General features: G+C 37.7%; 1 protein-coding gene across 1 annotated transcript in view; it reads right to left on the bottom strand.

The window, feature by feature from the left end:
• The window catches only part of tmtopsb (teleost multiple tissue opsin b), an 85614-nt gene that overhangs the window by 21707 nt on the left and 36611 nt on the right, over positions 1–27296 (bottom strand). The window contains exon 2 of the mRNA XM_039760890.1: positions 24609–24937. Within this exon, the coding sequence (XP_039616824.1) occupies positions 24609–24937 (329 nt within the window). The remainder of the gene's footprint in view (positions 1–24608; positions 24938–27296) is intronic.

Here is a 27296-nt window from a genome sequence, read left to right as displayed (position 1 = left end):
CAAACTTATAAAGGCATGATGAAAATGTGCAAATCCACAAAGACAGTGCTTCAGCCATGATCTGAACTTGGCTCTCTAGAGTATTGGGGGTGCAATGCACTGTGAAGAATTTGTCGGACACAGATATAAAAGGTTGTGGAGCCAAGCTGGTGAAATTTAAATTTAATTATCTTTTACCCAAAAGAAATAAAAATCACAGAGCAATGCTTTTTGCCTTTGACTGTAGTATCACAGAGCTTGGTCTCATTTGTGATCAAGGTCCAAAAGATGACCTCTCTCTCTGTCAAGTTGCCTACTTATAAAGGTCTGGGCCCAGAAGGGGCGGTGATTGGCATCAACTCCCAGAGTCAGCCTGGAGCTGTAGTGTAAATAGGAGATATTGCTAGTGACAACACCCCCTCCTGCTGTGGAGTGGGCTTACCTGAGTCCCTCAAGTAGTCCCTAAGCTCACATACTGTATGTAACAGTGTATACTGTATTAAAAGTTTTTTGTGTTTTACATTATGGGGCAGCATGGTGGCGCAGTGGGTAGCGCTGCTGCCTCGCAGTAAGGAGACCTGGGTTTGCTTCCCGGGTCTTCCCTGCGTAGAGTTTGCATGTTCTCCCTGTGTCTGCGTGGGTTTCCTCCCATAGTCCAAAGAAATGCAGGTTAGGTGTATTGGCGATCCTAAATGGTCCCTAGTGTGTGCTCGGTGTGTGTGATTTGTTCCTGCCTTGTGTTGGCTGGGTTTGGCTCCAGTAGACCCCCGTGACCCTGTGTTAGGATACAGTGGGTTAGAAAATGACTGACTGACATTATGTAGAGTCACTATCTCAGCCAAGTGCCTGTAAGTGTACATTATAAGCCCTGGGTGTCAACCCATTCTCTGTGAAAGCATTTCCAGCATTTTTACATGATAATTGATCCCATCTTGATCATTTGAGAGCTATAATGGGATTTAACATCACTGTTGGATCCACTTTCAATCATTTGCTGAAACAACTGACATATTCTTATCACATCTGGGCCTCGGTGCACTTACAACCCAATCACTGTTTCCTCGCCTTTATTTCCAAAGCTCATATAAATACTGTATTGACAAATCCCTTCCTAATTGAAAAAGACAGGTAAAGAAACAACTTGCTGAATACTCCTATTTTTTCATGCTTTTAAATTGTAGTTGGCTTCTACTTTTTAAATGATAACATCAAAAAAGAATGTGTTAGACCAACATAAATACTTATAATATTAAACATATGTGCCTTTTCAATTAAACTGCAAAAGGAATGAGTCAAAAAAGCAATCAAAAAGCTTTTGATAAGGAACACCATGAGAGAAAGGTTATCAGACTAGAAAAAGCAGGGATGCGGTGCAACAAGCTGACTCAAGCAGAGAAAATTACCTTTTTTTGAAATTGGAAACTTCAGAAACTGTAGACTTCCACAGAAATCAATGCAGAAGAATTAATAATATAATAATGTCTTCATTAAAAATATAACTAAAACGATAGTTAAGATTGCAGGTAACAGTAAACAACTAAAGAGTCAGAAGAATTCCTGCAGTTTGATCCAGACAGAATTCAGGTATGTGCAGAGAAGTGCTACAGTAGATGGTGTTTAATATTAATAAATATATACTATTTACATGCAAGAAGTAAAAACGTTAAATTTGATAACATACCTAGAGGGCTCATCTTTGCTCAGAACCAAACATTATAGATAAGAAATAAAAAGCATCGATTAGGATATTGAGTTGTAAGTTGTGCTATGTGGAGTATAAATTAAGAGAGGTCATTGGAGTGCTTTTCTACAAACTAATGACATCACATCTGAAACAATGTTTGTGGTGTTGGTCACTGTAGCACAAGAAGAATAAAATGGAGCCAAGTCCAGAGAAGAACTACTAGGCTGATTTAAGTGGGGTCTAAGTTATGCAGAAAGAATGAAGGAGCTGAATCTTTTTGTTAAGACAAATGAATCTTAAGAGGTGATATGAAAGCTGTCCTTAAATCTATAAAATGAAGAAGAAGAGTGGATGCTGGTGATTACTTTGTAATCTTTCTACCCAACCCCCCCAACATAAGATAAGATAAGGACACTGACAGCAACTGATGCAGGGGAAATTTCATACAAATCACAAACAAAACTGCAGGTAAGTGCAGTAAATGAGTTAATATTGTAGTTGAGAATATTCCTTTAAAAACCTACAAATTTTACTTTCATGGCATTTTGTGTAGCAGTGTAGCTCCTTTAAAGCGAAAGCACACAAGTGGATATTCAACATCTAATGGAACAAGCAGACCTCTAGTCCTCAAACAAAAGGGAATGGGAAATGATTGACATGAGTGCTTCAAATGGATAGGTGTTATGTTGTGTATAATTTGGAGCAGTCTCACGGGGCTAAAAGTGATTATCAAATGGGAATGCACATCAGGGGACAACCTGTTAAAAATTGTTAAAAAATAGCCGTGAAATCCTGCACTGCAAAGGCTACACCAACAGGGCTAAAACACCTGCCTTCAATTTCACCAGTCTGTGCATTTTAATTCGCTTCCAGGGATTTAGATAGAGAGTACTAGATACTGAGCAAAATGATCGACGCAGAGAGAAGAATAACAAACTAAAATTGCTGTTATCCATTCAGGAGCTCAGTAGCACAAGGAAACTGAAGCTTAATAATTATTTTGTACATTGTAATGAGTGCTGTGACAGTGGAGACAGACATGCAGACAGACAAATAGACCACTGCAGCTACTGGGCTCCATCTTACTTGAACTCATCCACCTTCGTCAACTCTACTCCCTGCATCCTCAACATTCCACTGACCTCCCTCTCATTTACACACATGTACAGGTCTAAGGATATACAATATGTTAAAATGCAGCAACTATTTTGTTATGGCATGTTTGCATTTCTAATTGTACACTAATGTTAAATTTCTTTAGTTATTTATTTACACATGCAGTCACAATGTGGATGTCATGATGCCAAATCTGTGCCTCTACTGGTGCTTTTAGGCAGATTTGTTGATCTGGGAATTTTGAGTACTGAAATTTGTATATCCTGTGGCTCTTTCATTATCAGCTCTTAATGGCAATCCTTTTGACGTAGCGTGACACACCATTTACTTCAAATGCATATTTTGCAGTTCCTATTTTTATGAATATACTGTAGCAGCCAATTCTATCAAGCTTAATTCGACTCCTACACAATCGTCATAATGCTGAACAACAGGGAGCACACACAGCCCCTGTGACAATATATCATTCATGTTTACCATTCGTCCATTGATGCCGTCAAATGCCAATGTGTAATCTGATGCTCCAGAAAGGTTTTTTCCTTGCATCAGGTTATGTTTATTTTTAAAAAATGCAATGTGCTGTTTGCTCATGTGACACAAAGTTTTACAGCAATATGTTTTTTAGTACACTTTTCAACTGTTTATCATAATCAAAAGTTTGCTGTCAGTTGGACCAGTTTAACAAGAGTACCTCTGATCTTTCCCGTTTAAAATCACAGCGTCTGATTTCAGCACCGCCATCATGAGGCATTGGATTGGTTTAGAAACGTGTCACTTAGTGAGCCATCTAATTGTTCCCACCCAGTTCTAGGCAAAATTCACTCATGGTTGTCTCCAGACATGTATATTATACATCTGGCTTCAGTAAGACTATCTTTGGAGTTAATGACTAAGTCTGTTTGTGGTGGTGTTTGCTTATTGTTTGAAGTAAAACTTGGCAGCAATTGAATTTGATGTTAGAAAATTATAACATTGATGGTTTTGCATAAAATCAGTTTGGAAGTACATTTTTGCTCCTTGAATGTTTCCCCACTCTGTTTGTGGTGTTTGCTTTTCTTCTACTTAAAATAATGTAAAAGTGGCAAGAAAGTATTATCAGCTTCTTGAACCTATCTGTCATCTGTCTGTGCTTATGGGTTTACTTCTTGTTCAGCTTGCCTTCCATTTGTAAAAGCTTGGGTGTAAGAGCTATAGTATTTGCATGAATGAAATCCTGCACTTTTCTAAGCAATTGAGGAGAAATGTGTGCATTTTTAGCCAATGAAAGTGTTTGTTTAAGCATTCTATCTGAATATTTAATGTATTTACATTATAAGTTATTGAGCCTGTAAGGAACCTGTGTGTGGAGTTTGTTTCTTTTAGTCCTCCACTCGTGTGAACACATCTGCACTGATCGTCCTGCTTGTGGACCAGCGCTGAGCAAAGCTCTTGGACCCTGATGTTTTTCTTGGCCAAACAGTGTTTATGACATCGTTATGGGATCAAAGTTTGATAAGGAAACTGTAAGTGTTTATTGCCCTTGCATTCTGTGTCATGTAGTTGACACGCATGTCACTGTGTGTAATGTCTGTCACTGTGACAAGGTGTATGTGGACTGACTGCTCAGCCGTTGCTTTTGTCTCATTCAAATTATGCATACACGTGAGTCAAGGAGCACTGTCATTGGCCTTGAGTAGGAGTCACAGCCAAATTTCAGGGCTGCTGTAGGCCGGACTTCCAATTCATTAGTCATATTGCATGTGTCATGACATAAGATGACGACTGAAGCCAAAGGGAAGGTTCAAGGGCCAGGGGTTTGTAAATTTTATATGACAAGAGAGCATTATATAAAATATATATGTATAACAGAAAAAGATAAACTGTTTCACATTTTGTGCATGTCAGGTCAGGTGTGCCGATCGTGTCCACTGGCATTTAGGACAGCAACAAAGCTCATCCACCTACATTTTTCCTTGGCCAGTTCCCCAGGTCATGTTCATGTTCTGCAGCTCTTTTTTCACTATACGCCTCCATGTTGTTTTTGGGCACCCCCTTCTTCTTTTGCCTTCTGGAGTCCAGTGTAGTGCAATTTTGGTTATGGAATCTGCGTCCTGCCTCAACACATGGCCTACCCACCTCCATTGCCTTGTTATCAGAATGGTGTTCATGTCATCTTGGTGGCACTTCCCAGCTGGATAGCTACTTTGCCGTGGTTGCGGAGCTTGAGTGCCTCAATAACTTAAAGAGCTATGCTGGTGGGAGCTATGCGCTCTTAGAAGGGCCACCCAAGCCAGACAGGTCTAAGAGTAGAGGCCAGTCAAAGTGCGATCCGCCAGTCCTCCAAGTTATAGGGGGTTAAACTTTGAGCAAACAACCTAGACTTATAAAAAACAATTATGTTATGGAAACTGCCCATTGTGTGCATGTATGTGCGCATGCTTTAAGTGTTTGCTATACATGCACAGTTCTTTCACGACAGGCATTATATAAAATAAAGGTTGTTTACTGGCTAATGTTAAGCATGTCTTCTTTTTATCAATATTTTTTTTCTTACTGCTGGGCATGTTCACGTTTTATTCATTCACAGATTGAAAAACCCTACACTGTACACATAAACATTTATATCAAGACACCCACATCTGCAGAATTCAGACAAGCAGAAAATCATGATGATTAATCCTAATGACACACATGCCAGCTGTATTAATATATTGCAATGATAGTAAACATTGCTTAATTTCTTCATATTTGTTTTGCACTGAAAAGCTGGCAGCAAATCCACATGGGATAATTGCATTTTTGGATGACTACTGAGTCCTGACATGCTTCTTTTGGGTATGGCCATGCTAACTTTTTAAGCAGGTGTTAATGGAGGCCATGCCTTCATTCAGTCCCCCTAAGGCTTCTCTCTAAGTGTTCCTAGTCTCACAACCCATGGTACATTCACTGCCACTTTTAATGACTGCTTAATCAGCGATGCACCTCTTTTGCAGTGAACTCTTGTTGTGAAAAGGTATTATTTACTTGATCTATTTTGTGGGCCTTTCATATAAGTATACTGTTTGCGTCACTGTTCAAATAAATAAGCTTCAGCATCTTTGTTCCTGAATAATTATGTAAGCAACACTTCAAAAAAGCTTTGAAATATAAAAGTGCATGAAAAGTCTCACCTTGGTTAAAGGACAAAAGGAAAATTCAAAGAGCAATGAGCCTTAAAACCCAGAGGCCTTGCTTAAGTCCTAATGGTGTGATGTGCCAATGGACAAAATGGATGTCTTCTTGAGTGTCGTGTAGGGCTCAATGTTTTTCTCTTGCTTTCCTCTTTGCAGCTGACTGTTCTCAAGGTGTTAAGCTTTTAAAAAGCTTTCTGCAGCCCTCATGGCCCAGTCACCTTTCTGCTGCTCTGCACAAAATAAACTCATGGGGGTTACACAGCCAGTGTTGCTTAGGTTTGTGGATACTTTGCTGAACCAAAGCTACAAAAACAGGTAGCTATCAATTGTCTGGAATCTGCGTAGCACTGACTTTATGTGTTCAGCGACTGCTTGTAACATGATAACGATGTGGGGTGTTTATTAGATGCAGATCTCACACGCAGGAAGACTTCGGACTTTAACATAATTTGTTTTTTAAAAACCTTTGCAATACAACTTTTGCTATAAAAAATGTACATTTTACAAAGGAAGTGTATGTTGTATATTGTAATGAAGTGGGAAGTGGCTAAGCTGGCTCACATCTTAGCTTAGTTGGTTACTCATTCTTTTACCCCTTTTGCTTCTTAATTTTAGTTTTTTCTGCTCTCTTTTTATTCTTCCTTTCTTTTAAAAGAGACACTACTTTGCTTATCATCTCAAAAGCACTTCCGTCAGTCTCCTTTCTGTTGGGAAACAGTTTTCTTTCATTGGGGTTCCTTTACTCTGTTATCATTAGTATGGCCTACAAAATTTCTAGCTATGCAATCCTGACTTACAAGTACCTGAAATTCCAACTGTAAGTTTTTGTGAAAGTATGGAAGAGTGACATTAAAACAGAACACTGTATTTGAGGATTTTGCTGATTTTCTAAGAGTAGCCCCATGAATACCATTACAAATCCACTTAAATGGATGCATGTTATACAGATCTTCTGCAATAAAAAAGATAAACAGATATAAGAAAAGTATCTGCACTTCTATTTTGGACCACTATTTATTCTGAAAAATTCTAAAATGTTATTATAAATTACCATAAAGCAATATACTTTAAAACAGAGATATGAAGAGTTATCAAAACCACATCATGTGAAGGGACAGGAATCTGTCCTGGAATACTTGTAGATGTCAGTCTTTTACATTATTATGAGTATCATTGTTATGCATTAATTTCCTCTACTTGATGTACACTCAGAGTCATGATGATGGAGACCTTGGCAGCACTGGGTGAAAGGCTGGAACTAATATTGAAAATGAAATTAAACCATTAATAATAAAGTTCAGGTTGAAATTTATTGTGAATGCACAACGAACTTCTTACCTCTTTGTTTTCCAAAGATTAGTGACAGTAGTGTAATGCCTGCAACAAACTGTTAATACATCCCAGACAGTGAATACAGTAAATTCAACATCTGACAAAATATACAAGAAACACTCGTGCAGTTGTCAGTTCAAGCAGCTGCTAAGTATCCTTATTACAAGTGGATAAAAAACAATCCTTCTGTATTATGCTGTGAGTGCTAACTGTCCTGTTTTATGGAGGACTGAATGGAGGATTGAGTAAAGAAACGGTGATGGCTGAGATCTTTATTAAAATTGTTAGGCTTTCTCAGGCAGTGTATATGAACTGTAGAAAAGGAGCTGCGTGCAAGTGATATTCTGAGCAAACATCAGCACCCTCTGCAGTAATAATCAAAATAATGTCAGCTTGAATTTATAAAGAAGGGTATAGCATCAAAGGGTTTAGTTTTTACTCTGTCAGACTTAAAATGATTAATAAATAATATCTTAAGTATATTTAGATTTTAATTTTATTGTCAACTATTCAGTGTTTTATTAAAATTAATTAACATGTAGAAGCTATTTATTTCACTTCATACTAAGAATTTTGGCAAGGGAATAAATTCTGAGATGCAGTCAATGGATGACTCTATTAATTATGTAAATTTTATGTTTAGTAAATTAGTGCTATGCATATTGATCATTGATTCTGAAAATATTTTTGTATAATAAAATTTGTGGTTTCAACCAAATAACAACTTATAACAACGAAAATTGTTTAAAATGTATATTGTCATGCATGCACATTTGGGGACCACCTTCTTGGCTCTAGTGAGGTAAGCAGTTCCACTCTTGATGAGACCAGGTGCTGGCGTTAACATTATCTACGTCTTCCTCCACCGCAGCCATGAAAAGGCACCCAAGAAGGACACCTGACCCCGCTCCTCCACCTAGCAAATGGTCTGCCCCAACACTCAGCGAAAGCTCTATTCCATCCTGTCACCCTGAGAAAACCTCTGCCTCTTCCAATCTCAGCTCTACAAAGCCAACCCGTTCCTTGGAGGAGGTGTCAGATACATAACTAATACTTAATGGAGTCCCGAATGTTTGCCCTTGTAAACTGAGTCTCTCACTGTTTCTATTTGAGCTGTCTTTTTTAATATTAAAAGGGCTTACAAAGGTGGTACCCCAACCATTACTTGGTATTTCCAGTTGTCTACTTTCCAGACTACCATTACAGTATAAACAGTTCTTTTATGTAGAAGGACTTAAACCACTCCAGAACAAAACTTTTGATTCTATAATTATGGAAGTAAGAAGGGAGGTGAACACATCTACAAAGCTATGAAAAGCTAAAGGTACCATGAAGGTTTATAGGGTCACATGTTTTTAGAAGATAATTTCTTTAATAGAAATACTAGCCTTTGGTGCAGATTCTACTTTAAATTTTTCTTAATTGAGAACTCTAATTAGGGTTTTGAAGCTATGAATTTATATGCAGCCTTTGGCCAGGCTGTTAAAACTGGAACTCAGATTATTCAGTCATCCATTTTGCTTCCAGCTGCAGTCAGTATTTTTTCAAGTAAACATTCGCCAAAGGACAAGATGCTGATGAAACCTGTGCATTAAAATCTTTGCATATATTTGCTTAGCCTTTGGGTAGCATTGTTTTTTTAATCAAATTAGTCCTTTTTGTGGAATTCATGTCAAAACAAGTGCTCATTTTTCTGTCTGTAAATGGAATTACTCTCTTAGGAGAGAACATGTACTAAGCAGAATTCACTTCACTGATTCCAGATGAATCGGGACATTTTGGACTGATATTACTTCACTGTCATTACAACAGTTAAGATCTCACACACAAGGGGTAAAAACAGGATGCCACTACAAACAACAAGGAAGTAATACTTGTTTAAGAAAAGTGACAATCTGTTTCAGGAGCAGATGTAAGATAATGCAAGTTGAAGTTTTGATTGGCTAGTGTTGGTTTTACAGCTGAAGTATGTCATTGGGTAATGTTATTTGGTACCATTGCTGCTTTAAAATTATTGTTTTGAGAGAGCTCATCATTTAACACAATTCATGGTGAGACTGGTGTCAGCGTTCAGCTATTTGCATTATTATCCATCCATCCATTATCCAACCCGCCATATCTTAACACAGGGTCACGGGAGTCTGCTGGAGCCAATCTCAGCCAACACAGGACACAAGGCAGGTAACAAACCCCGGGCAGGGCACCAGCCCACCGCAGTTGCATTGTTACATGAAGAGATAAAAAAAAGTAATGTCAACAGTCACTGTTTTTCGATATTCATTATAACCATACCCAATATTTGTTGAGAATCTCCAAAAGAACATTTCCTAGAGTCAGGTGACAATGCTGTATGCTGCTAACTATAACTACTACTTGTGCTTATTCTGCAGTATGAGCAATCTGAACTTCTCCTCAAAGACTCATCTTTGAACTTATGTAGTGCAGGCACAGTGGCTTGGAAGCACTAAGTTTATTGAATATATAATTGGAGACTGCTTATCAATAAAATAAACTTAAGTACAGACAATGGAAATAATTACCATTGGTTTGTTGAGGGGATGGTAAGGTTTTTTCAAGGGCAATCTAAAAATCAATGTAAAAATACAACATTCTGAGGTTTAGCAATTCTGAAAATCAAGAATGAAAAAAACACTACAAAATCATTGAGAGAGAGGCCATGAATCAAAGCAGCTGTCTCTTCGACCTTCTCCCTTTATCCAGTATGCCAAGGAACACAACTCTGAGTGATCACCTCATATATGCAAATAGTAAGAGACATGATAATGGAAGGCCAAAATGTCCTCCTTTTTAAATATCTCAGTATCTATTCTACTACCACAAAAAAATGAACCCAAATTGTTTAAAAAAATCTGGTCCTCAGACATGCTTATAACTTCTGGCTTTCTTTCCAACAAATGTGTTATCAGAAGGGCACTGTTGTAGTTAACAGAAATCATGGGAAATCTGTCTCCTACTTTAATGGTCTCTTTAAAACAGTTTTCACAGCTAAAGCTAAACACAAGTGTTACTGGTAAAAGCCTCTTCAGCTGACATTGAGGTGTTTAGTGCAAACTAGACATGGTACATTCAAGTAGCAATAAACTTTGTATTTTTCAGTTGCTTATTATCTTTATAAAATTCCTGCAACAAAACTTACTTGGTACTCAATAGTAATATTATTGTTAAGTTCCACAGGATCCTTTAATGTTCATCACAAGTTCTCAATAATTTACAAAGTAAAAATAATTGTGCAATATATAAAAGCAAGTTACAGTCTATGATAGTTCATGGTCCTTTATATCATATTCCGTTTATTGTGGATCATATACTGTATGTTCCTGGTATTAAAGAAATGTTTATAGTTTGTCAAGGCACATTATAATAATACCCCTTCTAATAATAATTAAAATTACATATATTGGTACTAATGGTATCAATACTGAACACTTACAAGCTCCAAAATACTATGATATTGGCGATCATGGGTCTTTTTTGTGTGGATTTCCTAATGCGAGTCTTCAAGTTTTATCAAGCATTAATAACCTTATGGGATTTACAAGATAATTTTTAAGAACATTTGCTTGAAGACAATCTACAGTACCCATGTAACATCACCATGTCTGTTCAACTGTTTTATTTGCTATACAGTCACAAAGCTGGGTTCTTTTTTTTAATTCTAGAATGTATTTCAAATGCTATTTCTTGTCTAAATCTGCATCAAGTTATCTATTTAAGAGCACTAGAACATTTACAAATGACAGAGGACATTGAATTAAACACTGTGATTTCCCTGATTAGCTCAGCTAGTGGTCAAGTGTCTCATTCAGTGTAAGAGGGCAGGGTGGCAGATTCAACTGCACATCAGTTCAAAAGCAACAGAAACTAATACTGAAAAGCAAGTGAGAGATCCCAAAATTACCAGTGATTCTGGCTGACTTGGTAGAGTAAGGGAAAAAGAAAACAAAAAAAACTTAACTACTGTGGAGCCGACCCGGACACAGACAGGTGGACATGTTCTTAAGCACCACCACACGTTTATTTACAAACTATTTACACAAATATTGGTCACACAGACCCAGTCCCGTGCACAAACCCCAACAATCATCACAAATGCCTCTCTTCGGGCCGCCTCCACACCTCCTCTGTGCTTCGCCCTGCCTCCTCCCGACTCCAGCCCTGAATGAATGGAGACGGCCCCTTTTATACTGTTCCCGGATGAGCACCAGGTGTTCCCGGCATTCCTCCCTTGGCCACGCCCCAGCGTGGCGGAAGTGCCGGCTGTCCTCCCGGCAGCTCTCCGGGTATCATCCTATATCTTCCCCCAAGCACTTCCGGGTGTGGCGGAAGTGCTGGGGCAACAGGTCCCCAAGGCATTGGAGCACCTCCTGACGGTGACCATGGGCCCCTACAGGGTAGGGCTTCCATGCCCTCAACCCGTGGCCCCCAGAACAACCAGGAAGGTGGCCCTCACGTGATCCAGGGTGGGCTTTGACCCTCTTCCGGTCCCTCACGGCGTCCCGGCCGGGTCGTTGCCCCTGGCATCCCTGACACTACTTATTACCTTTCCATTTGTACTGTATATACAGCTTGTAAGCTGGTGGTCGTCCTTTTATGGTGACTGTGATATGACAGTTAGAATGGCCCAAAGTCTATGACTTTTAAACTCAAAGCTAGATGAATAGTAGGTATACTGTAAGTCACTGACATGTATGCCTATATTTCTAGTGATAAATCAAAAAAAAGGATCAAATAAAATTTTTAATCAAACACTAAAGAATGACAGGAAAATATTTCTAGGAAAACAAACTGATGCCCTGTTTATTTATTCAGGTTGGACCTCCAAACAGGACTTTATCAAAGCACCTGAAGCCCCATAACATGACAGCACCTACAACATGCAGTGTGACAAAAGCACTGCTGCGTAATGGCAAATAAGCATGTTACAGTATTAGTTTGAGAAGATAAATAATTCATTTATGATTTGTTATTCTTTTTAAAGTTAATTTGAAGACATTTAGGGAGCTGCCTAACACAGCATTGTGGCTCAGTGGTTTGCATATCCTCAGTTTTTAATCTCAGCTCAGTCCCTGTTAATGTGCGAATTCTCTTTGTATTTTCCCCCCAAATGACTAGTATGTTGCCTTAAATAATTTTGTGTGCCTCGTGGTGCTTCACGTCTAACTCTACTGGCCTCTGGTTCCTTTCAACCCTTGACTTGATTAATCAGGGTAAAAATCTGCATTGAAGAATGTATACCTTTAACATTGTTACAAGCCGTATTAACTTTTCTCAAAACATTTTAACACAATGTACACTGAAAACATTACATTCAGTCTTTCATATGCTTTATAGAAGCTAAGACAATTTTGCCTTATATTGCATTTGTATACTGATGTAGACTCAAATTTAATTTCCCTTTAATTAAATGGATGACAAAAACATTTTTCTATCAAGTGTTTAACCGAAATTGCAACTTACAGTGTATTGTCATCCATCTTTTATTGTCATTAATGAGGGCACCAGCAGGGATTAGCTTGCAATTATGAAACCATTCTTTCTTGCTATGATTTGTATATTTGAAAGTCATGTTACAGATTGAAACATTGGTGATGATTCACTTTGAAAGTCTTGACTTTATTGTTTTCTCATGATGCCTTAAAGTAAATTTGGGACATTAAGTGCAGAGCAAGAAATTACAACAAATGGAACAGCAATCATCTCATCCACAATCACTTGAATGTCATCGAAAAGAACGGTAGCCTAAGGATCACACTGCTGGCCTTTAACCACATTTTTTTTTAAAGTCTGCATGTGCCAAAATACTTTCGGCATTTTAATTAATAGTGGCGGTGCAGAAACCAAGCAAGCCATCAACATTGTTTATTATCACGTAACGTCGCTTATGTTCTTGCTAAGTTTTCTGTTGCTAACACAAGCAGGACAGGTAACCTGCTGGGAAAGGCTTTGATTTCTGTCTCGTAGCCTACAGGGTTCCTGCCCTGGATTCTACTTCTGTCAGATCTAATAAGCAAACAGAGTTTACTTTGTTAGTTAATTATATTGGAAGCCACAGAGAAGCACTAGGTGATCTAGGAAGTGGGGAAGGCTGCTGAGCTGAGACTAATGCACCCACTGGTCTTAATCAATCACTTTAGATCTCACTGTTCATTGAATTTCACATAAAACGGTGACTTGTCTTTCTTTCTTGACATAAAAGAGCTTGTGGCCAGCTAATTATTGATATTGGTTCTTACAGTTTAGATTTGTGTGTTGTTGCAATAAGCATCAGCTTTACACTTTGTCATCTCTGTCATTGCATACAGATGTAGTTCATTAACATTTTGAACTATATGACATCTGTGTAATCAAGAAGAAGAAAATTATCAAGAAGGCAGTGAATAGGTAGCATCAAACAAGTACATAAATAATACAGCCTGCCTGGACACCAGTATTTTTTAATTTATACATTTTTAACAATTTAAAACAATTTAACAGCACATAAAGAATTAACAGAGAAAGCTAGAATGAAAGAGTAAATGTAAAAAAAAAATAACTAAATTTTTACTACATTTCATATACTCAAAAAAAAAGAGTGTGAAAAAATATTAACATAAATGCACTTTATGACTCTCTTCTCAACCTTTGTTGCCTTATAATAAGAATAAGGAGAATTTCTTTTATCTAAAAATGTCCTCCATTCCACTATCTGCCTTGGTTGGAATCAAGGAAATTAGTTCACTGCACAAGAAGCACAAATTGAAGCTGCTGCCACCAAATACATGGAGCATACATTGCTTCTTTGTGGGCTAATAAAAGGTTACTTGAAATTAAACTTAACAAAACTGACAAAAAAGCAGCCTTTATTCAGGCACATCAGTTTGAGCCGGCGATTCTATCCTGTCTACTGTATATGAGATTGTTGGTCAATTGAAGCCCTCAGGTTCTCCTTTTGATGTTGTCCCACCTTCTCTTTTTAAAGAGATTATTTCTGTTTTAGGGCCATCTGTTCTTGCTATTATCAATAGTAGCCTTTCCTCAGGCATAGTTCCTAATTTGTTTAAGCATGCCATAGTGCAACCATTGATCAAAAAACCAAGCCTAGATCCCACTGTGCTATCCAATTTTAGACCGATTTCCAAGCTTCAATTTCCTTCCAAAATTTTGGAGAGAAGTGTGTATATTCAATTGAAAGCCTTTTTAGATGAAAGTGATGTACTCGAAGTGTTTCAATCTGGTTTTAAGCCGCTTCACAGTACTGAAACCGCATTACTGAAGGTTTTTAATGACATCCTTTTGGCAACAGACTCAGGGGATTATGTGATTTTAGTTCTGCTCGATTTAACAGCTGCCCTTTGATACTATAGATCATAGTATTTTATTATCTCATCTGGAGCACTGTGTGGGCATTCGTGGTACTGCCTTGGCGTGGTTTAAATCATACTTGACTCAAAGAACTTTTTCAGTGAGGCTAGATGAATTTAGGTCTTCCTCTGCTTCAGTATCGCGTGGGGTTCCACAAGGCTCCATACTTGGTCCTTTGCTATTTTCTTTGTATCTCTTACCTCTTGGCTCTATTCTTAGAAAGCATAAAATTGCTTTCCATTGTTATGCAGACGATACTCAGGTTTATGTACCCTTCAAACGCAAGGATGCTTACTCTATACAAACTTTGGTTATGTGCCTAGAAGAGGTAAAAGCTTGGATGGCAGTGAACTTTTTTAAATTTTAAAGAAAATAAGACAGAGGTTATAGTTTTTGGTTGCCTGGCTGCCTGTTCAGTTTAGAGTTCATTTTAAGATTCTTTTATTTGTTTTTAAGTCCTTAAATGGGCTTGCTCCGCCCTACCTTGCTGAGCTGCTGTATATGCACTCTCCTTCCCGCTCACTCAGATCAGCTGGTCAGCTGCTTCTGGATGTACCTAGGACTCTGCGAAAGCTCAGGAGGGATAGGGCTTTTTCCATTGTGGTTCTATGGCTTTGGAATTCACTGCCGATCCACATTAGACATGCCTCCTCACTGCCCATTTTTTAAGTCTGCTCTTAAGACTTACCATTTTGGTTTGGCATTTGATCCTGTGTGAGCAGTTGATTTTACTCTGTGTAAACTCTGTTTAGTTGTTTTTACTATGCTCTAATTTGTTTTATTTATTGTATTTTATCTACTTATTTATTATTTTGTCTTTGTTTAAAATTTATTTTAGTCTGTGTTCAGCACTTTGATCAGTGGCTGTTGTAGGTAAAGTGCTTTATAAATAAAGTTGACTTGACTTGACTTGGCATACCCATTCCCACTCCTCACCACGCCCCTCCTATGGCCATATCGCATTACAAAACTTTTCTATAGATTTTCAGTTGTAGATTTTTATTTTGTGACCAGTAGTGGACACAACTGAGCCACAATCTCCAGAAGCAGTGCACGTTCACAGCCAAGGGTTCAAAATCTATATATATAATTCACTAAGGCAAGACAACCATGGAAAGCACGCCGGAAGAGGTGTGGATTCACTAAGCCACTGACAAGTGAGACACCTATGGCGCACGCAGGAAGGAGCCACGCCCACCAACTCCAAGACCATTGGATACGATGACAACTCACAGAGTCACGCCCACCAACTCAGACACGACGACACAGAAAAACCGCCGTCATTTATATTCGTCTGTCGTAGAGGTCACATGCAGCTCCGAGCCACGTTGACTGTTCATAGAGACATGTTTCTCACGGAGGTGAATCGCCATATGCAGCGTGTAAAACGGTTTGCGAGGGGTATTCCATGGGATCCTTAAAACATTCCTTTACAACTGAGGTTAAAACACAATGAAGTGAGCAGTCTTTAAAAAATTAGTTTTCGGTCGACGCCACGACCGCGTGCACCATAGCAAACTGTTTTACACACTACATACAGCAATTCGCATCCGCGACAAACATGCGTCTTCTTAGATGCTCCTGCACTTTATACACACCCCCCTTCCACCTCGCTACCACCATGGTCGGGTGTCTTGGTGGATTATATATAGAAAGGCAGCCAAAACCGCACAAAGCAATGAAAACTCTATGTGAGTCACAGGTGCATCTGGACTGTGCAAAGACGACAACAACTCGAGTGACGAGTTGGAGGTGGTCACATGAGCAGGCAGTGTATACTGAACGAGAAATCAGCAGACTAGCACAACGGAGGGAGCGGAGTGGACGTCCTTCTCCTCTCCTGCCGTTCCACCCTCCACACCTGAGCGCCGTACGGACGATTGTGTGTTGGTTCGTTCCGTGTATTGTTACAATGTTGCTTTTCTTGCTGATTTATTAAACTGCCAATTTTTCAAATGTTAATTTTCTCCCTGTGCTTAAAAATTATTAAAAAACCAGTATGGTATGCCGCGGGTTGGCTAGTAAACTATATTTTATTAAGCACAAACACCTTTTTCTGGTCCTTTCTTCAAAAAAGTACTTAAAAGCACAATTTATATATTCGTTCTCCTCTACTTTCCCTAAAGGCAGGCCTTGTCTACCACCTCCTGACTCCAACTTACCTGGATGAGACTGAGCGGCCTCTTTTGTGCCAGACCCAGGAATACTTCCGATGCCACATGATTACACCCAGGAAGCACTTATGGGTCAAGGAACCTCCTAAAAACTTGTAAGTCTTCTCCCCACAGCTCCTTCTAGCTGCACCTATTTACCCCAACAGTGCTGTCCATCAGGACTACAATTCCTAAGGTGTCCTGCAGGTGTACAAATGGGAGCTCTACTCAAGGGATACTGCTGTCTAGCATACTGGGGGACTACAAGTCCCCAAATGACAGTCCTTCCCTGTCTTTTTATTATATCTTCTCTACCAGGAAAGTTACCTGCAATCAACCTGGCAGGGACGCCTGTCCATCCAGATCTCTACCTTATGGCCTTCTGTCCAGTTTGTCCATCTTGGCACCTACAATTTACTGTATATAATCTTAATAAGTTGGGGGCGGTCATGGCATGCTCCCATGACCTCCAGAAACTCAGTCCCACTAGCCTGCAACTATCCCAGCCAAGATTTTATCTGAAGTTGTAAATGCAGGTTGTGTGTATGCACAAGCTAACAACCATCGAGGGCTCACCTAGAAGTTCAAAGCAGTAGAATGTTGTACCGTGTCAGGCATAGATTGATACAGGAGAAAGTAGGGTGAAATGACACCTTTTATTGGCTAACTAAATAAATTACAAATGCAAGCTTTCGAGGCAGCTAAGGCCCCTTCATCAGGCAAGGTGTAACAAAGAAACTGAAAAATACTCTTCCTTATATTGGGACAGTAAAGTGATTTTTTCTTTCATCTTAACAACCTTTTTGTTCAAATGTTAGCAAAAAGAATACATCTGAGATGAATTAACCTTGAAAAAAGAGAACAATGAAATAATAAAATGTAGAGATAAGATAAATTGGCCACAGCATAAAGGATCTGAGGGTCACTGTGCTTATGGGTAATTTCAAGACCCAACAGGAGCGTAGAGAATGGGAATACAAACTTATGCTGAAATTCAACACTCTACAAAATGGTCTGAATAGAGACAAAGGTTTTATGAGCAGATATATGGACTAACAGACTGATTGACAAGCTGACTACATCAGTGGCCTATCTTACAGACAATGCACTTCAAAAAAGCCTTACAGGACTTTCTCTAGTGATGGTTATCTTATCTCTACATTTTATTACTTCATTGTTCTCTTCTTTCAGGGTTAATTCATCTCAGGTGTATTCATTTTGCTAACATTTGAACAAAAAGGTTGTTAAGATGAAAGAAAAAAATCACGTTGCTGCCCCAATATAAGCGAGAGTTTTTCAGTTTCTTTGTTACACCTTGCCTGATGAAGGGGCCTTAGCTGTCTAGAAGTTCAATGCATACAATGTAGGTAGGAAGAATCAGGAACACAGGCATTTTGGACATTAAAAATATAAGCGAGGCTCATCTGTCTGATGTCTTGTGCTTTACATACCATGACAGAATGAAAAAAATAAAAATGAGGGCAGAGATTGTGGCTGAACTTGCCATTGCTGTTAACCCTTTGCACAGAAACTGGCTGCATGTTATTGAATGTCAGAAAAACAGCTACATTTGCTATACTTTGACATGTGAAATCGGGGGGGCAAATCACTCACAGTTGTGTAATCTGACATGGTCAGTCATTTCTACTCATGTAAAGTGCCATATTCCAATGATGAGATCAGCAACTGGTTAACATCTTTTCTGATTAGAAGTAAGGTGACATCAGCTTTATTAAGCAGCTTTCCTAGATTTCCAATTTCTTGTGCTCCTTACAAATCAGTCGTTCATTTCAGGTTTTTCAGAACAGCACTCATTCATGAATTTCTTTAGCTCTTGTTTCAGCTTGTTCTCATGCCTCCTATATTTTGACCTCTTTGCTTTTTTCTTCTGATGTTTTTGATCAATGTATGCACTGAACACAGGTAGCCAAATTTTGTTTATATTCCAGTTAGCTGCCTTTTTATCTCAAAGAATATGCTTCGCTGTCCATCTCATTCACAATAACAACAATCCCCTAGACAATGCCTTGTTCTCCACAGATTGTGAACCATTGGTGTCACTAAAGGGAGAATCCAATTCTGGAATTCAGAACTCCTAGAATCCACTGAACGAAAATAGCAGAAAATGGTCAAACAAGATAATCATTTTTTTGACTTATAATTAATGTTATGTACAAATAATAAGCTGGATTTTATTATTTTATGGGAAAAACAACTTTTCTGAATCACTCTAACAGATGTAACTAGTGCTCTAGTTTTTATTTTTTCTTTCCAGCTACATTAAGAAATGGTAGCAAAAATACAAAGAAGCATTGGATTAATAAACATTTGCAATTACTATTTCTGACATGAATGTGACAAGATTAAGCCATTAAACAGTAACAGCTTTCAATAACTATCGCAGATCTAAGTTTCGATGTAAACCACTAAGATGCATATGCTGTTATTCATTTATGTGATGCTTCAGTGAAACAAAATTTTTTGTCAATTAATCTTAAAGTTGTAATACATTTGTAATTTCTCTTGTTATATTTTGATTTGAAAAGAGATGACTGGACAAAGGATTTTTTTTTGGCTACTCATCATTATCTGTACATAATCATACTCTATGGGGTAGTAAATGTACAGTTTGTCTTTGTAGCATTCTCTAATCTGCTTATTTCAGTTCAGGGTCTGAAGCAGCAGAAGTAGGTACAAAGTAGGAAGAAGTCCTTGACAAGAAGCCTGTCCATCATTAGACTCACACAAACACACACACATACACACACTTGTACTCAGCCTGTCTAGAACTGACAAGTAACCTAACCTGCACTACCCAAAAGAAAACCACTCAGAAATGAGGAGAATGGGCAAAGTCCACAGGGACCAAATGGTTATGAGAACTGAACTCAGCAACACTAACCATTACACCATCATGTTGTCCTCACATTATTTTAGGCATTTACAATATGTATGTAGCACCCTAGAAGAGTATTTGAATCTTTGTTATGAAAATACAGATCAAATTGTAATTATTTTAAATAAATACTAGGGGGCTCCACCCCCTGCTCGCTTTGCTCACCAATCCCCGGGTTTGCTTAATCAGAAATACAATTTAAAGAGATTGCTATTTTCATGGGAATTATTACATATGTATTATTTTCACTTTTACTTTAAAACTTCAGTAAAAACAATATTTGGAATTAACTGCATTGAATTTTGAGTCCATGTTTGGATTTACATTGTGACAACACAACGTATAATTGCCCGTGAGTGAATATCGTTTCTTTCTCTCTAATAAATAAGCCAACTTTTTGGAATGTTTGTCCCTGTGATTTGTTAATTGTCATAGCAAAAGCTATTCTAATGGGAAACTGTAAACAATTTAATACGAATGACATATAAAGATCTCTTTTGGTTTCTAATGTAATTCATGGGATATGTACTACATTACCTTTCTTGTCGCCTGTTAAAATTTTACATGTTAGAACTGTTCAACCAATTTTGAATACAACTAATCTTGTCCCATTGCATAGTCCATCACTCATACATAAATTACACAAGAACTTTACGATACATCCTTCTTTCAACAGTAATTCAGCTGGTGGAAGACCGGACGATGTAAACGCTTGTAGATATTCTACGGGATATTGCAAATTGATGTTTTCATCATCCACACTATCACCACCAACTGTTTCAGCATAGTCTACTGATATGCATTTAATCAATTTGCCGTGTAACCAATCAACAATTTTTGTGTTAATTCGTTTGATTCATTGTTTCCTGCTGCTAGGATTGCCCGTGTATTCATTTTGCATTCACATGACTAAGAGATGAGAGTTTAGGAAGTGTGTCTGACAAAAGCATTCACACGACTGAGAGGTGAGATGATCATGGTCTTGTTTGAAAATGGTTGTAAGTAGGGTGTGACTTGAAAGAATCTCATGGCAAAAGTCTCCGACTCGCGGGACTTGCTTCCAAAAATTCTCTTCAAAAAGTCTTGTCTCGTCACAGGATTAGTCTTGTCTCATCCCTGGATTATTTTATATCATAGAGAGAAATATTTTTTTCTTAAATAATATTTGCATTAGCTCCAAGGAAACTGATTTACAGTTAAAACATGGGAAAATGTTTATAAGTAGACTAATGAAAATTATAAAGAAAAAAGAGTGGGAGGAGGCGTACTGGTGCGGAGAGGGGGCATATGGGTGATTTTTTTTTTCCTGAGTTGAGGAGGAATGTAAAAGAATGAGAAGAACATTCGTAAAAAGTGGTACAAAAAAAGACACGAGACGCAAGGCTTAAGAAAGACACAGGAGTTTTGGGGGTTTGGCATTGTGGTCATGAACTAATGTTAACCTGGAAAAAGGAGTGGTTGGCATGCTCTGCTAGAGTCAGGAAAGAAGAAAAGAGCTTCTTAAACAGACCTGGAATATTCAAGTCCAATGAGATATTAATCAGATCACAGCATTTTTTCACTTAAGAAACATAAGTAAAGTTAGACCTCTTTTATCACTGAAAGATGCTGAGAAATTAGTTGCTTGTTTTCAGTCGACTAGATTACTGTAACGCACTCCTCTCAGGACTACCCAAAAAGATATAAATCGCTTACAATGCAGAATGCAGCTGCTAGAATCCTAACTAGGAAAAGAAAATCAGAACACATTACTCCAGTTTTGATGTCACTACACTGGTTACCTGTGTCATTCAGGACTGACTTTAAAATTCTGCTTATGGTTTATAAAGCCTTAAATAATCTCGCCCCATCTTATATATCGGAATGTCTGACACCTTATATTCCAAATCGTAACCTCAGATCCTCAAATGAGTGTCTCCTTAGAATTCCAAGAACAAAACTTAAAAGAAGTGGTGAGGCGGCCTTCTGCTGTTATGCACCATCTGGAATAGCCTGCCAATAGGAATTGCCAGGCTGATACAGTAGAGCACTTTAAAACACTGCTGAAAACACATTACTTTAACATGGCCTTTTTATAACTTCATTTTAATCGTAATTTAACTTAATCCTGATACTCTGTATGTTCAATTCATCATAACAACTATTCATGGTGGCTCTAAAATCGGTACTGACCCCTACTCTCTTTTCTGTTTCTTTTTCCGGTTTCTTTGTGGTGGTGGCCTGCCACCTCCACCTACTGCTTCATGATGCTCCAACAATGATGGACGGATTAAAAGGAAGAAGTCTACGTGACCATCATCATCATCAAGCCCTTCCGTGAGAACCCTAAATCCAAAGAGGACTGTTTCATTTATGTTAGGTAGAATGCCCAGAGGGAGTCTCATGGTCTGGAATGATTTTATTTTTCTCCAGCCCTGGAGTTTTTTTGTTTTTTCTGTCCCCCCTGGCCATTGAACCTTACTTTTATTCGATGTTAATGTTGATTTATTTTTTATAATTATGTCTTTCATTTTTCTATTCTTTAATATGTAAAGCACTTTGAGCTACTGTTTGTATGAAAATGTGCTATATAAATAAATGTTGTTGTTGTTGTTGTTGTTGTTTATGAAGTTTATGGAGTCAATCTAGATGCAGCTTGTTGGCAACAGTAAGGTTGTAAGTAAAGGATTTTCTTCCTTTGTCATCATTTCATATGAGCTCCAACGTGCACCAACAATAGATAGCTTCCTCAGACTACAACTGCAGTTACTTTAACTATAATATATATATATATATATGGAGTTTGCATGTTCTTGGCGTGGGTTTCCTCCAGGCACGGTTTCCTCCCACAGTCCAAAGACATGCAGGTTAGGTGGATTGGCGATTCTAAATTGGCCCTAGTGTGTGCTTGGTGTGTTTGTGCGTGTCCTGCGGTGGGTTGGCACCCTGCCTGGTATTGGTTCCTGTGTTGGCTGGGATTGGCTCCAGGTGACCCTGTATTCGGATTCAGCAGGCTGGAAAATGGATGGATGGATGGATATATACTGTATATATACACATTATAGTAAAGTATATATGTATGTATATATATAATATATATAATAAAATAATATAATAAAATAATATAATAAATCAAGGAAATTTGTATCTTTCTCCCAGGCATCATGGGGGGCATATATTCTATCTTCTTATTTAATTAAAAAGTTATGTTAAAGTACAATACATTTGCATTTGGGTTTGAATTTAAGAATGGAATGCCTCCTGAATAATGCATGACAAGTTTGTACTTTTTGTTTGTTTATTGATTGTTATTTTACATGAGAAGTTTCAGGCGCATTTTGTTTTTTACATTCCTAAGAAAGTGGGTGTTTTTTCATTTTACTTTTTACCAGAACCCTGTATTTATGCCATTTATTTGTAGATATCACTGATACTGTTCTTCCCGTGCAATAGGAGAGAAATAACTAAGCTCTTTTTGCATAGGGGCAACAGTGAGAGAGCTACATGTAAATGTTACAACAGATTTTCTATTGTTGATATTCTGATTTATTTTGAAAGTAATTCGGATATTGAATGAGTGATTTCATGAAAACTGCTGTCTTGTCTCAAAGAAACATTTATTTGCAAAGTGCACAAATGTGATTTCTAAAAGTTCCCATTATTAATAATATGATGTGAAATTTCTAATAAAGAAAGAGTTATATATCCCAAAAAATTCGAAGTAGTCTTGAATTGGCCACCTCTTCCGTTGGTATAACAATTAAACAGATTTACCAGTTTTACAAATTATTGTCATAAATTAATTAAACAAGTGGAATAGTACACTCAAAATGTTGTATATACAGCATTGGGGCAGTTTAAAATAGTCTGTTCTCATTGGTGGGCTACGCTTTTGCAGAGATTGTTCAGTGAGGCTCACTAGAAAGTGGAAGTAAGTGGCAGCAGAGCAAAATATAAGGATTTGTTGTTTAACTCCTATTCTGTCAGCCTTTCTTCATAATTTAGGCACTATGAACATTCTACTTTGAAGTAACAGGATGAGCCAGACATAACAGAACATACAACCAGGTCAAAAAATGGGTGAATGTATCTTTTCAAGTATTGCATTAAACACCAAAATTATGATGATATCAGAATGTCAATGTTTATTCTGCTCCTCCTTTTTTTAAACCTATCTCATATGAAAAAAAAAACAAAAACTAATGTTGGTAGTCATGAAATATTGGCTATTAAATTTGGTTGAATCTTTTGCCACTTCTACTCACCCCAGAAACTATTCTTACCTGAAAACAACTAAACATGTTATCTAAGAGAAATCTATATTAGACTTTTTTATTTCTTGTAGGCTCAGAGAACAAAATGTTAAGGCTTACTTCATGCACATATCTTTATCTATTAAACCCAATAACAAAATAGTTCAGCACAGTATTTTATAATATAAAGGTCTATTCAGAGTTCAGAGTAAGTTTAACCATTTAAAAGCACAACTGCAACGCTTAAATTAAGTGTTCTCCAAAATGCCTGCATTCCCTGAACATGAAAGATTCCAGTGCATATGTTTACAGTCATGGAGGCAACACACTTCACAGCAGCAATATCATCAATCTACAACCATCTGTGAATGCTGTAAAATGTACACATAACACAAATAAGGAATTACCTATAATGTACATTCTGCACATGCATTCCTCAAAAGCACAATCGACCCAAAAACCTGAGGTTCATTCATTTGATTCTTCAGTGTAACAACATATTTTTGTCATTTAATCATGCCATTGCATTAGTTTGTAATCTTCCTTGTTAGTTCTTATTTTTGTTCACTTTCTGTTTCAGAAAGTGTCTTATGACCTTAGTAGAGTAAGCTACTGTAGCATATACGTTTAAAACTGAATGAGAGACTAATTGAAATGTTGCATTACGTATTATTTTTCTTACCTCTAGATTTTATAAATTACCTGCTTGATTGCATACAGCAATCTTCCATAGCTGTAGACTATAACCAGAAATGGCAGCACAAGACAGAAAATGAAGAGACATATGATGTAGGAGATGTTGTTGGCATTGTCTGCATGCCAGTTAACTGAGCACGTAGTCCCTGGTCCTTCAGGCCCATAGCTGCTCCATCCAAATAGTGGGGGCAAAGTCCAAAAAAGGGAATAGCTCCAGGACACCAAAATACCAAGACAAATTTTTCTGTAGTTTGTTTCATCAGCTTCTGTTGAGCCCATCATTGTACAATAGCGTTCGTAAGAAAGAACAGCAAGGGAAATAAGGGATACCGTACCTAAAAAAAATTAAAAAGTACAGAATAAATTAAAAATTGAAAACAAGTAGCTCAGTTTCACAGCTCATTACATTATATATTTCATCTTACATTGCTGCACTTATTTATTGGTCACATGCAGGCTTTAGATTAATTTACCTTTTTTAAAATTGAATGTGGTTAAAAGAATATTTTTGTTTCATTTTGTGAGAAGTTTAAGAAGTGATTTTTGTTAGTAGTTCTTTATTCTTCTACACATGTATTTTCAACACCTTTTTTGTTCATTAAAACTTTATAGTAAGCCAGTGTAGGATAAGGGACAAACCCTCAACCAACCTTGGCTGAGACTCCAGGTTTAAAATTTGAAGTTTCCCCATTAAATAAAGAACAGATTGATCTATTTGGCTAAATGAAAACTAAAACACTGTACAACTAAACCAATCTAAGCATACATACAGATATAGCCATTGAAATGGCACAAGGAAGTTTGCTGTGGTGCACTGCCTGCAGCGGACTGCATGAGTGTCACCTTTTCAGAAATTTTCAGCAAGTGCCAGTGGCTCAATGGTGATTGCAAACAGCAGTGGTGACAAGGGGCATCCTTGTCTGGTACCACGTTCTTGTTTAAAGTAGTCTGAATTAATATTGTTAATACAAACTGAAGCTTCTGGATTGGTATACAGTAGTTTGATCCACACACAAATGTTTAGACCAAATCCAAATTTCTCCAACGTAGTGAAAAGTAGTTCCATTCAATCATATCAAATGCTTTTTACGCATCCAATGATAATAATATCTCTGGGGTGTTTGACTTTGCGAGATTGGAAGCCTTTAATAAATCCTGTTTAATCTTGTGATATTACTGAAGGCAGCACTTTCTCCATCCTTCTTGATAGGACTTTGGAGAGCATCTTAACATCACTATTCATAAGTGAAATTGGTTTGTATGATGCACATTGTAATAAGTCCCTATTTTGTAAAGGAAAGATGGTGATTAATGATTGGTGAAAAGTTTGAGGTATAATTTTATTGTCTCTAGCTTCTGTAAATGTTGCTAATAAGATGGGAGGTAGCTGAGTAGAGAATTTCGTATAAAATTGGAGAGGGTAGCCATCAGGGTTTGCTGCTTTCCCATTCTAAAGTGACTTTATAGCATCTAGTAATTCTGATAGCACCAGAGGTTTATCCAATTCCTCTGCACTGAGAGTATCTATTTGTGGTATCTGTAATGCATCCAGAAATGCATTAGATTGTGTCTTGTCTTCTTTAAGATCAGTAGAATATAAGGATTTATAGTCTCTAAATTTGTGCATTATATTTTTATGGTCAATGATTTTGTCTCCATTCGTGTTGGTGATTGCTGGGATTGCATTGCGAACTTCTTGCTTGTGGATTTGTTGACCTAAGATCTTATTAGCTTTCTCTCCATGTTGATAGTAATGATGTCTTGATTCAAAAATGAGTTGTTCTGTTTCTTTAGTTGTCATGAGGTGGAGTTCTGAATGCAGAGCCTACCTTTTCCTATGAAGAGCCTCACTTGGACACCTGGCATGTTCTTGGTCTATTCTAGTAATTTCGTTGATTAGCTCTGATACCTTCTTGGTTTCCAATTTATTTCTGTGGGAAAGACATGAAATAATCTGTCCTCTTAAGGAGGCCTTCAGGAATTCCCAGAGTATTTCTACAGAGACCTCTGAGGGTGTATTTGTCAATAGAAAACAGCTAATTTGTTTGGATATAAATTCTGTACAGTTTTTGTCTTCTAATAAAAGTGGGTTAAGACACCATCTATGAGATGAGTATGTGTGGAATAATGATTTTTGCTCCAAGATCAAAGGGGCATGGTAGGAAATAACAATAGCGTCGTACTTACAAGATTTAATCGTAGGAAAGAAATTGTTATCTACAAAGAAATAATCAATTCTTGAGTAGCAATGATGCACTGGTGAGTAGAAGGAATATGCTCTTGAGTTTGGGTTTAGAAATCTCCAGGGGTCTGCTAAGTTGTAATCAGTTACAAACTGTGTAATTGTCTTTGCAGTGTTAGATGTCCTCACCCTGTGACAGGAGACCTATCTAGGTCTGGATTTAAAACACAATTAAAGTTCATAGCCATTATAATTTTATGAGTGTTCACATTGGGAATGGATGCAAATACTTTGTACATTTGGCATAAATTCCCTATATCCACATTGGGTGCATGTACATTTATTAAAATCACTTTACAGCTAAGGGCGGCGCAGGTGGTGGTGCAGTGGTAGCGCTGCTGCCTCGCAGTAAGGAGACCTGGGTTTGCTTCCCGGGTCCTCCCTGCGTGGAGTTTGCATGTTCTCCCCGTGTCTGTGTGAGTTTCCTCCCACACTCCAAAGACATGCAGGTT

Source organism: Polypterus senegalus, chromosome 1, assembly GCF_016835505.1.
Source record: "Polypterus senegalus isolate Bchr_013 chromosome 1, ASM1683550v1, whole genome shotgun sequence".
Lineage (NCBI taxonomy): Eukaryota > Metazoa > Chordata > Cladistia > Polypteriformes > Polypteridae > Polypterus > Polypterus senegalus.
This window is presented reverse-complemented; position numbering and strand designations above follow the sequence as displayed.